At 40.3% G+C, this 16,714-nt stretch overlaps 2 protein-coding genes and 1 non-coding gene across 4 annotated transcripts; 1 reads left to right on the forward strand and 2 right to left on the reverse strand.

Moving 5' to 3' along the window:
* Nucleotides 1–2,844: 2,844 nt before the first annotated feature.
* LOC146630524 (perilipin-2-like) lies at nt 2,845–5,186 on the reverse strand. The gene is made up of 6 exons (XM_085355913.1): nt 5,166–5,186; nt 4,794–4,998; nt 3,925–4,007; nt 3,604–3,817; nt 3,384–3,517; nt 2,845–3,108 (listed from the first exon to the last, which is right to left on the reverse strand). The coding sequence occupies exons 1-6, from the start codon at nt 5,184–5,186 to the stop codon at nt 2,845–2,847; spliced, it is 921 nt and encodes a 306-aa protein (XP_085212039.1).
* A 416-nt stretch (nt 5,187–5,602) lies between these two features.
* On the reverse strand, nt 5,603–5,684 carry trnas-cga (transfer RNA serine (anticodon CGA)). Its single transcript has one exon. It is a non-coding gene; the product is annotated as a tRNA-Ser (tRNA).
* Nucleotides 5,685–6,698: 1,014 nt separating this feature from the next.
* On the forward strand, nt 6,699–15,983 carry LOC146630526 (WD40 repeat-containing protein SMU1-like). 2 transcript variants are annotated; one of them, XM_085355915.1, is made up of 12 exons: nt 6,699–6,724; nt 7,799–8,009; nt 8,088–8,240; nt 8,321–8,437; nt 9,498–9,620; nt 10,912–11,031; nt 11,157–11,273; nt 11,414–11,541; nt 12,791–12,917; nt 13,063–13,224; nt 14,012–14,161; nt 15,885–15,983. In XM_085355915.1, exons 1-12 carry the CDS (start codon nt 6,699–6,701, stop codon nt 15,981–15,983), a joined length of 1,533 nt encoding a protein of 510 aa, XP_085212041.1. The 2 variants fall into 2 exon arrangements, with proteins under 2 accessions (XP_085212041.1, XP_085212042.1); XM_085355916.1 differs by having other exon boundaries at nt 8,321–8,431.
* The last annotated feature ends 731 nt before the right edge of the window (nt 15,984–16,714 follow it).

Raw genomic sequence — 16,714 nt, forward strand, 5'->3', positions numbered from 1 at the left:
GTATTATTTGGTGTGAGTGAATTGTCCACACCCCAAGCCAGTTGGTAGTAATGCACCATCATTGCTTGACAACTCCCGAAACAAAAAAAGGAGGTAATCAATGAGAGGAAATTGCTCTCAACTTCAAGAGGAAGAGCTTGAGAAATTTAAGTCCTAGGATCTGGTGTGGAAACCCACTCCCTAACAACACGAGGCCTGACGAGACTAACAGTTCTGAATGTGGTGGCTTTGGGCCTTGGATTGCAGGACAGAAATGTCTTCTGCCTCTAGTCTGCTTTGGAGGTAAACCAAATCTTGTGTACCCTATTTTCAGTGTGAGTGTGGTGGTTTTCTGCTAGTCACTATTAGAACAGAGGCCATTTCGTGACCCACTTTAAGTTGAAGTTAAGCAGGTACCTAAGTGACCTGATTTTGGTCATTAGGTGTTTTAAAAAGTATTACTACCATTTGTCTTTTTCTGGTAGTAAATTTACTCCTGACCCCACTGGTCTTGAACATGCCCTCCCAGAGTTTGAGCATACTCTCCAAAAAGTGTTACCAAGGCCACTTTTGCGTCTCAAACTCACAGTGATGGAAATTTCAGGCTGTCTTCTTCCGTTCCATCAGAGATGATATAGTCCAGAGCATCCTGACAGAAATCAGAGGGAAATATCCTCAAGAAATTCTACTTAACAACATTGCAAACTTTGCACCAGTGCTGCTCAAGACAGTTTCCGATGTAGCAAAGAACCACATATATAAGATCTTCAAGTCTGCCAATGTCAGATGTTCTTCCAAATGAAGAACCTTCATCATTGTTTGATCCTCGCAATGAAGAACCTACTTCTGAATGTCTGCAAATCTCTAATATTTTTCTCAGATATTCAAGATACTGAACATCTTGAAAAGTTACATAAGAAAAACTGTCTAATAATAAAAACAATTAGAACTAGAACACATCTGAATGAATATTGAAAGCTCATATTCTGTAAATCAGGGGAAGAATTGTGTATCTTAAATATCTAAACTTAAGAATCTCAAATGAATAAACAATATTTTCAGAATATCTGCAGTGTGTGTGTCAGTGCTGAACCCTCATTGACTGTGGGTAAAGTTTACACTGATGCAGGCTCACTGTGGTGGAGGGCTTCATACCCTACCCCCACTAGAGACTGCCTGCAAACAGGGTAAAGGTGTGTAGGGGCTGGATTGAAATTAGGCTGTCTGCAACGCTGTCTTGTGTTTTAACAAGCTGGATCAAAATAAGTAATGTTACTGCCGGTAATGTTTTGTTTCATGCTGGGTAGAAAAAGTTTAACCTCTTCAATAATTAAACTGGGTCATGTGCTAAATTGTCACTTACGACATGATGTAGACCAGGGGTGCCTAATCCCGGTCCTCGAGAGCTACTGTCCTGCAGCTTTTAGATGCATCCTTGTTCCCACACACCCGAATCAAATGAATGGCTTGTTATCAGGCCTTTGCCAAACACGATGGCATGCTGAAGAGGTAATCAAACCATTTGATTCAGCTGTGTTGGAGTAGGGATGCATCTAAAAGCTGCAGGATAGTAGCTCTCGAGGACTGGGATTGGGCAGCCCTGATGTAGACTTTATTAATCTCTCACTGGGGAAATTCCAGTTATGATTTTTTTTCTCTGTGCACATAAAGTTCAGTGGGACTGATAATACATACATACAGTCTGGATGAAGGACAGTAATGCTGAAGGACCAGATAAAAAGTAAATGTGTAGCAGAGAGGGACAGAAAAAAAAAACAAAAAACAATCAGCCAAATGCTGAGAGGTGTCAGTAAACAACAACTGTATCATTATTGTTGCTCACAATCACTTTTAGTGTGTAGTTTATTTTACATCTCTTTAATGAGTATAGGCATAGACAACAGATTTAATGTCTATGCCTGGCTTAGTACATTTGCACATGCTGCGATGGTGTGTTCTGCACACAATTCATATTCCTTACCAACTGTCCCACATTTTCACTGGCTCTGCAGGAGACACTCTTTTCTGGAGTCTGGTTTTATTCAGTGTATGTGAAGGAAAGCTTTTCAATATAGTCAAATGAGGTTAGTATGTCTCCATCAGTAAAAGTTACACCCTGTCAAAACATTTCAGATTTTGGTGATCATCAAAACTACAAAGAAAATGAAACTTCAGTATGTTTTGAGAAAGGGGGGAGGGTCGCCAGCTATTTGTTTTTAAAAAAAATATTGCACAAGAGAAAATGAAGTGACACAGCAAGTGTCATAACTTGCTTTTTAAAAAAAGGAAAAAAAAAAAAAAAAAAAAAAAAAAAAAAAGCTGGAATTGTCAGATATGGGCTAAATCAAGTGTGCCAGTCTATGGATGCATCCCTACTGAAACCCAAAGACTGCTACCAGACAGAACAGCAGCAGAAATAACAGACTACATGAGTATATAAGGACTATTGCGTGCAGCCATAATAACAAACTTCAGCTTCCTTTTACTATTATTGTCTTTACTCAGCAAGAAAGTTGGAAAGATTAGAAATATATCCGACTGCCTCCCAAATTGGTAGTCAGCTGGTTTGTATGAACAGGGCTTTGGGAGGATGTCCTCCAGTTAATTATGGTCTCAGTCTGTGCCAATTAAGGTGCCTTAGTTTATAAGCACATTAAATGCCAAGAACAGAGTCATTTATAAGCTTAGCTGGAGAAGCTGCCACAGTGATTGTTTGCAGAGCAGCTATCCAACTGAAAGGACAAGATCAAAGTCTATGAATCTTCAGATATTTATTTTAGACCAGTAAGATGACAAATTCAGCTCACATATATCAAAAAGTTACAGTAAATGACATCAATGACGCATGCATTACTTAATGTTACATTAGCTGTCAAATCCAGACCTCTTGGTAGCACTCCCCTTCTGGGCTACACCCCTTTGAGGCATGGAGGTACGAAGATAACCTCTGCCTTGATTAGATTGCTTCTTCTGGGTTGGCAAGGAGTTTAAGTTGCCCATCTGAATGACGAAGAAAAACCCAGAGAACGCCTGATTCTGCAGGTACTGAGGCAGCCGTTGGACACTCAGCCAGCTGGTCTGCAAGTTCTGAACCAGAGCTGAAGGCCCAGGTGAACTCCTCATTACCTCCTGAGGAAGAAACAAATTTCAACAAGTTCAATTAGATTTTATTTGTACAGAGCCACATCACAATAACAGTCGCCTCAAGGTACTTTATATTGTAAGGTAGAGGCCCTACAATAATAGAGAGAAAACCCTAACAATCAGACAACCCCCTACGAGCAAGCACTTTGGAGACATTGGGAAGTAAAAACATACATGCAGAGTGGGAGGTACAGATACTTGGGTTAATGTTTTATATGCATTTTCTGTGCTAAACACATCAAGAACAGCTCACAGCACACCTGAACAGCTTGAATCTTGGACCCAGCTTCATGGTAAAGCCTTCTACACATTTTAGCAGTGAGTGAGCACAGTCGCTCAGGGTAATGGCCCCTGAGCATGACCACTTCAAAACCTTGCATCAAGCGAGCTTCTTCTAGAGATACAAAGAAAAGAAAGGCATCTAAATTGAACCAAATGGCAAAAATCACATAGAAAGCTAATAAATGAATTTTAGGTTACCTTCTTGTGTTGGGGGAAGCATTTGGTCCACCAGAGCCTCTGACAAGCTCAGAGCTGTGTCCAGTCCCACAGTTGTCATACCAACGACCGTCTTCAGAGGTGATCGGTTAATGCCATCATTCATCCTCCTCATCACCCAGTCAATGGTTTGATTGGCTGCAATGCTCATCCCAGCCTGAATCTCATTCATTTTGGTTTTGGCAGGGATAACAATCTGAGCAAAGAAAATTAAATCACAACATAAAATATTTTATTTATTAATCCAGACTTTATAGACCTGTTGTGAGTTATAAGGACTTAAACGAGGAAAGGAAATGTTACCTGTTCTGTGGATGACACAATTACAGAGAATGAAGCCTCCAGCCAGTCGAGACTCTTGCAGGCAACATCATTTGCATAGGAAACTGAAACATACCCATGAACAGTGTTGGTGTTTATCCAGAAAGCAACTTTGACCTGATGGTCAATGAAAAATGTCATTTCAGTCTCATCTCTAATGTAATGCATTGTATCCTGATGCTGCAATCTGTCAGGTTAACTTGTTCAACTGCTTGTAAACAAATACCTAATTAATCAATCTTTATTGATTGATTTGTTTTGCTGCCCAACATGGCAGCAAAACAAATTCAAGCATGTAGGGATGTCAGTACGATCTGCTGAAGTTCAAACCCAGCACAAGAGATGATTGAAATTACTTTGAACATGGCATGATGGTAGTGCCTGGCGGGCTGGTCTGAGTATTTCAGAAACTGCTGAACTACTGGGATTTTTTCCCCACACAACAGTGAATAGAAAAAAGAAAACTCTGGATGAAAATGCCTTGTTAATGCCACAGGAAGAGGACAGTAACACAAATAACCGCTTGTTACAATCAAAATATGCAAACGATCATCTGAAATACACTACCTTGGACCTTGAAGCAGCTGGGCCACAGCAGTACTTAATAAAGTGGCAGTGAGTGCTGGTTAAAATTTCTCCAACTCCAATCCCGACTTTAGACAGCTCGTTGTGCGAGAAAATCCGAATAAAACTTTTTTAAAATGTTCACAAAAACCCTTTGCATTGCAGAAGGATCTGGGTGTTTACACCATTTTCTGTACAGATTAAGGTAGTTGAAAGATGGAGAAAACCAGATGCTCTAATGTCATTTCCTACATCTTTATGGAAGAGCCCTAACAGTAGCTACTTACTCTGGGGCTCCAGTTTAACAATGACAGGTGACGCTCTGTAACAGGCTGCTCTGCCTACAGCTGTCACGCTGCTCTCCAGCACTTCACACGCAGACTTCAGGCCGGGATGCCTGGATTTTGTGCCCGTGTACAAGACCGATAGTCTGGCACAAGCCGAACGAACGACGGGCAGATTCGCCAGCCTGGCAGCTGCACTGGGTGCTTTCTGCAAAAGAGACAGAAGAGCGTTGGAAAGCCAAGTTGGTGTGAAAGCCATGGTGAAAGAAGTGTTTTCATTTCTTTCGCGTTTAAATGCCAAATGAGCATAAAAAACACTTGGAGTTTCGGTAAAAGTATAGGACTAAGGGACTTAGGGTGTTTGATTGTACTCACCTGGTTGGTGTTTACAGTCATCCTTTGTACACTTTGAGAAAACAAGAACAAAAACAATTTAAAATGTAAATCTTTTTCGGAAACTTCACATATTCAGTGTAAAGGCTAAAATGAAATAAAGCAACCAGAGCGAAAACCTCCGCTCAAATAGCTTGGGAGAGTCAATTAGTGGCCCACCTGTTCTTAACTCTCCTTGTAATCTCGCGTGATTTCATAGCAAGAATAAGGTCACAAATTAAACGTCTGCTCACGATAGCCATACTGGCGTAAGCTCCACAATTGTGAGAATCACCCGCAGGACTTTTAATTAATGTTGTTACAGAGAATACAGATAATAATAATACAGACGCTTTTTTAAAATGCCGCTTCTTTTTCATTGATCTCCAACATTAAAGGTTGACTTTGCAATACTTCACCTGTCCGGTGGAGGACCCGAACGCTGTGAGCAGGATTTGAACCTGCGCGGGGAAACCCCATTGGATTTCGAGTCCAACGCCTTAACCACTCGGCCATCACAGCTATGTGTCAGCAAAAACGTCAACCAATTAAACAGGAAGAAGAAGAATACCACATGGGGCAGACAACAGGAGTCAGCAGTAGCCGCATGTTCATACCTAACTCTAAATATTAGCCAACAATCATATTATGGGATTCATTTATTGCTTTAATCACCTCAGGCCTGCTGTCAAAATAAGAGAGTGAAATAAAGGCCTAAATACTTACAATATTACGTAAATGTGAGAAGAATTAGGTATTTTTCTTTACTTGTGAGCTGCCACAGATTGCTTGTTTGATAATCGAGCTCTGGGAGGTTATTAGTTTTCCCAATGCGCCGCTGAATTAATGAGGGTAAACACCCAATTATGGATTAACGAGGCTTTCCGACGAGTTTGTTTCGCAGATCTGTGCAATGTGTGCCTATATGCCGAAAAGCAGGCTGTAAAAAACTAAACGTTTAAACAAAGAAAATGTCGCGGTTGATTTACACCCACTGCCAGGGAAAAGCTTTATAACCGTAGCGCCTAATTATAGGGAAGGCAAGTTAATCATTGGTACTGGTACTGTAAAGATGCTCGTATGCGCACTCAGGTCTGTGCGCGCATACCGATGAGTTGAGGACAAAAAGGCGGTTTCCGTTAGAGGACGGCCAGAGTGATGAAGAGTGATGTTTTGGCCCCCACAGAGGAGCACGCTCTGAGCCACGAGGTTCTGTCTGTAGCGCTGCTGCTGCTGTGGCTGCGGCAGACGCGTCTCCTGCACGCGACGTGCTCCGAAACCGTTTTTTTTTTTCAGTCCCCCCAACTCCTAGGGAGGGAGTGTGGGGGGGGGGGGGGGTATCACAGGGTTTGGGAATGGTGCCTACCCTAACGCAAAAATAAATAATAATAAAATAAAATACTGGGAGACACAGGAGAAGCACGTGGAGTGGGTGGTCCTCAGCACACAGCTTTCACGTGGCTTATAGGGGAGAACTGAGCCGTCACAACAGTCAGTCCGGTGCTGCAGCAGCAGAGAGACAACATCAGCATCAGTATGGCTGTGGAGATGGAGCCCGCGGAGTAAGTGCGCTCTCTGTTTGCCTTTGTTTGTGTGCACAAAAAAGTGATCGGACTCTGCCACCTGTTTGACTTTAAGAGAAAATAATAAGGTTTATCTGCTGTCATGCGCTCCATCGCTTATTAGGTGACATATCTTTGCGTCGGTGTGTGGGATCGTTGCATATTCCCCTTTTAAAATAAGCCGCGTAAACGGAGCCTTTACAGTTTGTGTTCGAAACTGCGCTGTTTTTGCTGTCCTGTCTGCTGTGAAACCTCCTGTGTTATTGATACCCAGTTTAATGCGACCAGTATGGTTAATTTGACACGTGAGGCTGCTCAAATGGTTGTAGTCGTGCTGTGTGCGTGTGTGTGTGTGAGGCGTGTGTGTGTGTGAGGGGGTTCGGACTGTTTTGCAGTCAGGGGCTCCTTCCTCCACATGTGCCTGTTGATCTAAGACGATCTCCGCCCCCCTGGTAAAGGCGTGGCTGTGCTTTTTGTTGTTGTTGTTGTTGTTGGTGGTGGTGGTGGTTAGTCATTCCTGTGGGGAGTGCAGGAATAGACAACTGCAGGAATGTCACATTTTTGTGTTGCTTAAAGTGGAGTTAATTTAGTACGAAAGCACTGGCTCGTAGAATCAGTGGGTGAGGTTCGTTTAATCTGCAGGTGCCACTGGTGCACGTGAAACCATAAAAATGAACGTCCAGCAGAGAGGAAGATAAAAGGGGCACCTTGACTGTCAATTGTATAAATTTAAATTTGTAATATACTGGCATATTTATAATTAGAGTTATTTGTAGTTAGTATATTTGTTTTGTAGCTTTGTTGTATATTGTATTAATTAATTTAGTTTACTTAGTTACTGTTCTTACTGTCTTGGAGCAACTGTGACCACATAGTTTCCTCTGGGATTGATCAAATATCCTGATTCTGATTGTGGATAGGACAGCTTTATGCCCAGCAGGTGGCTCTAAAGTGGAACAAAAGTCCACATGAGACAGGCCTTTTGTGCTGCGACCTTTTCCTTTTAAGGCTGTGCCCACGTGTGGCACCATCCCAAATCAGATATTGTTGAACATTTCCCCTTTGTCTCCGTAGTGTGATCCGTCTGATAATGCAGTACCTCAAAGAGAACAACCTCTACCGGACGCTGACCACATTACAGGAGGAAACCACCGTCTCCCTCAACACAGTGGAAAGCATCGAAAGCTTTATTGCAGATATAAACAAGGGTCACTGGGACTCTGTCCTGCTGGCTATTGAATCTCTCAAGTTGCCTGACAACATACTTATTGACCTTTATGAGCAGGTAAGTCTTTGGATGTTCAGCTAATGCTTTCCTTGGCTTCATTTGTTTATTTGTAATTGATCACGTTCTCTTCAACAGGTTGTTATGGAGCTCATTGAAATGAGGGAGGTGGGCGCAGCTCGCTCGCTCCTCAGGCAAACCGACCCGATGATCATGCTGAAGCAGACCCAGCCAGAAAGGTACAGCCACCTGGAGAACCTGCTAACCTGTTCCTACTTTGACCCTCGTGAGGTAAGAAAGCAAAGTGCTCGGACAGCTGCGTCAGAGAGCGCTTCATAGGTATAGCTAACATCCTTTCAATCCCACTGCAGGCGTACCCAAAAGGAAGCAGCAAGGAGAAGCGGCGCAGAGCCATAGCTGAGGCTCTGGTGAGGGAGGTCAGTGTGGTGCCCCCCTCCCGCCTCATAGGACTCCTGGAACAAGTTGGTGTAAGTGCACTGATCGATATCCTTCTGAAAAACCCGCTCTAATTACAGGGCAAGTAACACTTCTTAATCGATGGAGACAACACTGTGCGATAGTTTGTCAAAGATACCAAACAAATACCTCAGTTTTATGTATTTTTTTATACAACAGCACCACTTTAATTAGGGTTTCCTGAGGGCAACAAACACTTTTCTGCAGTCCTTCCAACTTTCTGAGTGTCTTACTTGGACACAGAATTTCACTTTAAACAGACAGTTTTGGTTAAATCCCAGTAAAACATAACAGTCACTGGGCTGTTTGCTTTCCAGGTGAAATAGATCTCACACACACTTTTGTGTCTTTTGATCAGGACCTTTAACAGAGTTCTTTCTGTGTGAAATACTGAAAAATGTATTAACGTTTTTATACCTCCAAATTCTGCACATTTAGTCAAAAAGTAATGTAAATTTGAAACCATTTTTTGAGAGATTTAAAGTTTAAAGGATGCAGGTAAGCTACAAAAACAACAACAAAAGAACAGTACACCAATCATAAAACAAGAGCAAGACCCTCATTTGTATTTATATTTAACATTTTTTTCTTTTACATTTTCTTTAGCAATTTCATCCCTGACATGTTAACAAGCTCAGTTATATTCTTTAATTTGAGTGATTGACGTGGCAACATAGTGAGTTTCTCAAGACTGAATTTCTACATTCTCAGAGACATACTGTACTGTACATCCTCCTGTGCAAGATGCTATTTTTGTTAGTGAGCTGTTACACAAGTGCTGCCAGCTACAGCAAAGTTCTGAATAGCCTTCATTCACTTTAAGTTATAACTTGTCTAATCCAGGAGGCTAATAACAGTCATGTTAAAAATAAGGGAAAAAACAAGAAAGAAACTGGACTTGGACAATATTTCAAAGTGGGAAACTTGTGTTCTTGCTGCCAGAAGTTGCATTACATTATTGTACACAGCATGAAAATAAAAAAAATAATTTGGTAGTTCTTAGTATTCTTGATTTTATTGAGATTTTCACTGTTTTATTTTTTCTGCTGACTCTTTTTCACTGTCTTGCAGTCTATGAAACTACAGCAGTATACAGATCACCTCTCCCCTGATATGACCATTGATACATCTGCCTGCAAAGAGAAATATGTGGAGAAAGAGACCTTTCCAAACCAGCTGTACCGCCACATCAAGGTCTGTAATGGCACTTGGAAAATGATTTTGTTTTCTAGCAGAGCACTCAAGTGACCAAATTTATTTTAACAACTAAATGATCCATTGGGGTGATTTATCACACTGTTACATTTTATACAGGAGAACTTTTTTATGGCTCTTTTTGTGTTTATCATCCTTTATGTGCAGATACTCTAACATGTTATACTATAATTAGTGACAATTTTCAGTATTTTCTAGGCAAAAATCATGGAAGTTGATTAGGGCCACTGGAAAAAAAAAACGTGAGGTCATGGCTTTTTTTTAATTCTGGGGGGAGGGGGGAATCATAATTTGGACTTTTTTCTCAGAATTCTGAAACCCCCTCTGCACCCAAATTCTGACTTTTTTAAAATCAAAATACAGACTTTCTTCTGATAATTTCAAATTGTTCTCAAAAGCTGAATTCTTTTTTCAGAATACTGACTGATTTTGCCAGAAATGTGACTTATTTCAGAATTCTAAAAGACACCAAAACTCATTACTCCTAATCATCCATTCCAAAGGAATTTTGGCATCACAGCTTCACCAGATCTTTATGCTTGGTTGGTTTAGAGGGGATGTACTGCATGAAAGTGCACCTGCCTCTGCACGCAGCTGTTTATCCACACAAAGATCACCTCCAGCAATATATTATCTGGGCAACAAGCCTACAGACATTGTCCAAATATCCCTGAAACCTACTTGTCTATTTGGCTATTGTTAAACAACGTGTACTAACTGAATTGGATCTTTCACTGCAAAACATTACAATATACTGATTAAAAATGGAGAATTCAAATAAAATTAACACCTATAATAAAAAAAACAGCTTCACAACAAGTGGTTGGAGAAGTAGGCAAAAAAATGAATAACAGGACACATTTGTATGATTGTATGATTGAATATATCAAATTATTGTCCATCATTTGAAGGTTAAAGAAGAGGTTGTTATTTCCTTGGTTATTATCCCAATACATACACACAAAAACACTGCAAACTAATTACTTTGTGCACCTGAAGGCACTTCATCTAGTCTCTAGCTGTGCTCTCATCACTTCTATCCAGATGGAGCAGCCTGAGTTGCTCATCCATGCTTATTCTCTGCCCAAGGTCATTAAGTGAGAATAGTCAGCCCACACAACAGCAGGCTATTGAAAAACTTTACGTCTCCCTGGAGTCTCCTAATATTAATTAGTGCCTTATTTCCTTGTCTGAGTGTGAATCTCAGGCTGCAAATCAAACAGGAAAGCACGTGTGCTGCAAGCATTAATAAGCTTTTCTGTGTGTGCAGTTTGGGCGGCGGTCACACGTGGAATGTGCCCGTTTCTCACCCGATGGAAAGTATTTAATTACGGGGTCAGTAGATGGCTTTATTGAGGTCTGGAACTTCAACAGTGGAAAAATTAGCAAGGTGAATATATTTCAAATCAGGAAACTAAAAATACTAAGATTTATTTTAAACACATCACCTCCTACATACTGTGTAATACCACATTTTCCTAATTTTGTGTTTTCATTGCTGAATGAATGAACCAGGATTTAAAATATCAGGCCCAAGACAGCTTCATGATGATGGATGATGCTGTGCTGTGCATGTGCTTCAGTCAGGATACAGATCTACTGGCTACTGGAGCTCAGAATGGCAAAATAAAGGTTGGATGGGTTCATATTTGTGTGTGTACTTTCCAGATAAAATAAACGATCAATAACTGTATCCATACGATTTATGAATATATTGCTGACGTAATCTATCTTTTGATTTTTCTTTTGAAATGTGTGTGTTGTTGGGGAAGGTGTGGAAGATCCAGAGCGGCTTGTGTATGCGTAGGTTTGAGCATGCTCACAACAAAGGCGTGGCCTGTCTGGGCTTTTCCAAAGACGGCAACCAGATCCTCAGTGCCTCCTTCGACCACACCATCAGGTGGGATTCGATGTTGTCATGGTTTCTGTGTAGTGAACACGCTGCAGACTGCAGCTATTCCTCTTGCACAACATAATGTAGAGAATTTGTGTGTGTGTGTGTTTATATTTTATTACATTATTAACATAACTTACATGTAACATTGTTAAAATTATAAGTTTAAATTTGCAGGGTTAACACTGACTGTATTCACATAAGTAATATATTCACATTTAAAAATATATTTGTGGTTGATGTAAAGCCCTCCACACAAATAGCTTAAAATTGTACTAATTTAAAAATGAAATGAAAAAGAAAATCTGCTCTCATTAACAAAAAAACATTTAGAGACATATCAAAAGCAAAGAGGAAACCATTTAAATTGAGAGCCTTGTGGCAAGAGTTGCCTCGTCTACCGTGGGAGGCAAGCGAGAGATCTGACTGCCCTCAGACATGATTCACAAAAGTTTTGAAGGTGCACACATGGGCGTCGCTTCAGCAGGAGGAAAGCAGCGGTCTCTTTCTACATCCCACAGCTGATTAGCAAAAAACTGAAAAGTAGATTTGGCAGTTTAAATCCTTTAATGCTTTCTAAACTGTCTGCTAGAGCACATTTTGGAAATTGTGCCTACAGTGACTCTGCATTTTTCCACTTTAGCTGCAAAATCTGTGTTTGGAAATCATACTTTTCCCCCCAAAAGCCATAAAAAACATGCTCAACTAAAAGTGCAAGATGCCAGTTGTTCACATACATTGTGCACCTGTAAATACGCAGTGCCTACAAAGCACAAAGATGTCTTCCTTTCGCTCCCACCCTCATGCACGCACTGAATCCTCATCACCGTTGTGGAGCTGAATGTTATTTCTGACTCCTGGGGGTGTGGGCTGAGCCTCTCCGCAGTGTTGGAAGCACATGTGCTGTGTGGGTGTAGCCGAGGAACCATGTGCTCAGGCACAAAGCTGCAACGTGTTCCTCTGCTTGAAATTCCACACGCGGGGTGGATTGTTTACAAATGATATATCGTCCTGCAGGACAGGAAGCGAATCAGTAGGCATTATGGGTTTTGTCACGGTTTAAGTAAATCTGCACCCAGCCACACAGAGGAGCTAAAAATAGCACATCAGCAGCTCAGTGGCACATTTCATCCGCTGTCGAGTAAAATCCCCTCTTTGAGGTGAAGAGGGGATTGTTAAAATGACTCAGCAATGCCCTTTTAATTCATTTCAGTGTCCTTTATCTCAATCAATTCCTCAACAATGTCATCTCCAGAGTCCATGAGCTGAAGTCAGGCAAGACGCTAAAGGAGTTAAATGGCCATTCATCATTTGTAAACGATGTGTTCTTCACTCAAGATGGATTTCACATCATCAGCGCCTCATCAGATGGCACTGTGAAGGTACAATTTGCATTAACAGCGTGGCGCCACATCAGAAGACTCTAGAAAGTCATTCAGATCTGTTCTGATTGGTGTCATTACACACGACAGCTGAGAAAGTGCTGAGCTACTCTAAAATCTGAGATTTTTCTCCTGTATTGTTCAGATTTGGAACACAAAATCCTGTGAGTGCATCCACACTTTTAAATGTCTGTCGAGGACACTGGATGTCCCCGTCAACAACGTGATCCCTCTCCCCCAGAATCCAGAGCACTTTGTGGTTTGTAACCACTCCAACGCTGTGGTCGTCATGAGCATGCGTGGCCAGGTGAGAGCAACTTACTCTTCTCATAGAACCTCATTTAAATCTAAAGAACGAGACTTTGCTATGCTATTATTAATGCAATTACAGCTGCATTACACAGTGTTATTATTACTGTTTCATCTACTAATTAATTTTCAATTAGTCATCAGAAAATTGTAAAAAAAAAATTGTATGACTAAAGGTGATGACTTATCAATAGTTGTTTGACTTACAGTACAAAAATGCTGCTCCTCTGTGGAGATGTCATAAACCTACATTTTCTCTAATGGCCAGTGTGGGGTGACTTATTCGGTCTCAGTAAACACTTTCCTAATCCGTTTATGATCTTCGTTAGCAGTTTTAAGTTTGCTTCAAATACATCTCATTTTGTAATTTGTGGTACTTTTAGCTGTAAAATATACTATAAAACAGCAGATGATGGCTTACACACTCAATTGAAGACTTCAGAAAAGTAGTTTGCAAAAAGTGAATAACATCGCTAGTGGACAAATCCACTAGTCTATGACAGGAAATGCAAGAAAAACTCTCTAGTCTTTGTCAAAATGTAACAAAACCTGCATATTAGCTCCTTAAAATGAATGAGCAAATCTGAATTGAAGGTAAAGTTGAAGGTGATTGTTTTGTTCCCCCAAAAACAATCACCCCCAAATGGTTCTTTGAACTGAAAAGACAATGCATTTTCAAAGTTACTTACAATGTATTGTTTATCTCAACCTTTTATTGGTGTTTTAGATTCACACTTGAATATATTTGTGGAAGCTTAACATCTCTCTCTCTCTCATCTCCTCAGACTGTGAAGACCTTCAGTTCAGACAGAAAAAGAGCAGACTTTGTGTGTTGCACCCTGTCACCCCGCGGGGAGTGGATTTACTGTGTGGGGGAGGACTTAGTGCTCTACTGCTTCAGCTATACAACAGGAAGGCTGGAGAAAACGCTGACTGTAAGTGCTGCTGCTAATATTCACTTATTATTAAAACTGTTTTGCATCTATTAAAATTTGGGCTGCTAGTGTTTTCGTCTACACTCTAATAAGCTTCCATGTTAGGTTACAAAAAAGTAGATTTGGCAGCTTGAAACTTTTATTTACTTACTGTCCAAAACATGCTGTGTAGAAAATGAGCTTTACTGCATACTGTCAGCTAGGGCTGGGCCATATCATACCTTTCACGGTAATACCGGTATATTGTTGGGCAACGATAAGAAAATGAAATATCGCCATAGAATATGGGTAAAACGCGCATGCGCAGTGCCTTTGTTTTCATATGCACATGGCGGAAAAAGCATGGCGGCGACGGAGAATGAGAAGGTCGAAATTGGAACATTGAATGAAAAGGATGAATCAGAATTGGTTTGTAAAAATGCTGCAACTTCAGTGGTGTGGAACTGGTTTAGTTTTTGGCCGTCAGATACACAACAAAGCACTATTTTTGGTAGAGCATGCTAGCAGGCCGTCGTTATTACCGTGTTTTTTGGAAAATACGGCACACTTAAAATCAATCCTTTGATTTTTCTGAAAATCGTCAGCGCCCCTTATGATCCCGTGTGCCTTATGTATGAATTCTGGTTGTGTTTACTGACCTCGAAACGATTTTATGTCATACACGACGCTCGAAAATCTGTCAAATGTTTCAGTACCACTTTGCTAAGCTACGAACCCGCACCGCTTGATGGATTGTCGGAGCATTACGGCTATCGTAGGCAGGAGCCTCGCGGGGTGATACGTACTGTGCTTCAACATAATATTACCGTATTGTGTGTGTATAACCTCTTTTTAAGTTTTGTGGATATTATACATGGTTATGCTGAGGACATGCCGGCCAATTTCCACTGGAAATGCCTTTTGGTTAAACTGTCAGCAAGGATTTTGCATTTGCACTGTTACGTTTTTATATAACTTTAATGCACATAAAAAACAGCTGCTTGTTTAAGTGAAAATACATTGATGGTGGCTCAGTTATATCGTTATCGCAAATTTTCAAATGTATATCGTGATAAATATTTTTGGTCATATCGCCCTGCTCTACTGTCAGCTGTTGGTCTCAACCAGTTATCACTGTTATTTCAGTGTTTCTACTGTGACCTCCTAAAACAGTTTATCACCGTAAATTATAGCTGCATATCTTTGCCAATGCATCTTGTTGCAAGTTGTTAACAAATATTTTTTGCCTTTCTTGAGGTGTTACAAGCATTCAGCTCTGTTGCATATTACTTACTCTTCTTACTGCACATTTAGAGAAATGGATTTTCACAACTAGTCTAAGGTGAATGCTGGCCAGATGTAATAAATCACCATGCTGGCTACACTTTAAAGGTGTTCCTAGGCAATCCACTAGAGGAAAAAACCCATTACACATCCATATCAATCACAGTCTAAACACACAATCTTACCTTAATACACAAAATCTCTGTTAGTTTCCAACCAGGCCTGGCACACTGATGTCTAGAAATCACCTAGTAATGTATAAAATTGCCCATCTGTAGCATCAAAGTGACATTATATTACTGTAAATGATTTCCACGATCTTCGCAGCATTTTTTTTTAAGTGTTGTTATTGTTTAGCTATGTCACTGCTGCTGAGTAACAATAACAGGGTAAGGGGTGGGTGGGAGCAACTGATGGGTGATGGAGAATGTGTACTGATCTGTCTTCCCTGCACTCACAGGTTCACGAGAAAGACGTAATTGGCATCACTCACCACCCACATGAGAATCTGATTGCCACGTACAGTGAAGACGGTCTGCTGAGGCTATGGAAGCCTTAAAGTGTCACCTGCATTATATTGTGGAGGACCTACACAGCTGTTGACATGGTGTATTAAAATCTATTTGTGCCATGAAAATGCTTTGAAAAAACAATCAATGAATATGAAAAACCACCTTTAAATTATAAATAAATTTACCAATCAAAGTTTTACCCCCCACTTTAAAGGATTCTGTATGTTGGTTTCTTTTTTTTTTTTAAATTCCTTGTGGAAAATTTAAGGTAAGAATGCCAATATTTATGTTTTCTTTAAGTCAGCAAATTCTCAACAAAAAAATAATCTAAAGTAGCTGCACTTTAAACATGTTTTTTCCTTCCATATTTTGATTTTGAGTAATTTATTTGTAATTCATTAGCATTTGCAACGCTGTTTAGGTCCTCCATACCTTACACCTTCTTCCTCATGAATCCAACTTCACCAGTTTGAATCCCCATTTTCATCTCTTCTGTCTTTATTAGACATGAAAATGCATGATGGTGAACTGTTGTGAAAATAGTTATAATAGAGATCGCCTCTTGTTTGGGCATAAACAAACAATATCAGGTATTTGATTGATTTGCTTTGGTTTATAATAATGTTTTTTTATTCTTAATTTTTAGATTTTATCCAAATAACGATTCTGATGTCATGATTTATTTGTTCTCTGCGTTCCCTGCATGCTACCTCAGTGCACTACAGTAATTTTTGTAGTCCTTTAAAATATGCATGATGACTGATAACCCTGTACAGAG

The sequence above is a fragment of the Diplotaxodon limnothrissa genome, linkage group LG6 (assembly GCF_057381915.1).
Source record: "Diplotaxodon limnothrissa isolate DT_005_m linkage group LG6, D_limnothrissa_male_GT1.1, whole genome shotgun sequence".
In the NCBI taxonomy this organism is placed as follows: domain Eukaryota; kingdom Metazoa; phylum Chordata; class Actinopteri; order Cichliformes; family Cichlidae; genus Diplotaxodon; species Diplotaxodon limnothrissa.

What these genes read in the sequence shown, in the direction of transcription:
- LOC146630524 (XM_085355913.1), bottom strand. Translation starts at nt 5,186, where the DNA reads ATGACTGTAAACACCAACCAG. An exon ending in TGACTGTAAACACCAACCAG is followed by an intron (nt 4,999 to 5,165) that starts GTGAGTACAATC and finishes TCTCTTTTGCAG; the next exon opens with AAAGCACCCAGTGCAGCTGC. An exon ending in TTGTGTCATCCACAGAACAG is followed by an intron (nt 3,818 to 3,924) that starts GTAACATTTCCT and finishes TTCTTTGCTCAG; the next exon opens with ATTGTTATCCCTGCCAAAAC.
- LOC146630526 (XM_085355915.1), top strand. Translation starts at nt 6,699, where the DNA reads ATGGCTGTGGAGATGGAGCCCGCGGA. An exon ending in CTCAGAATGGCAAAATAAAG is followed by an intron (nt 11,274 to 11,413) that starts GTTGGATGGGTT and finishes TTGTTGGGGAAG; the next exon opens with GTGTGGAAGATCCAGAGCGG. An exon ending in CATCAGATGGCACTGTGAAG is followed by an intron (nt 12,918 to 13,062) that starts GTACAATTTGCA and finishes TGTATTGTTCAG; the next exon opens with ATTTGGAACACAAAATCCTG.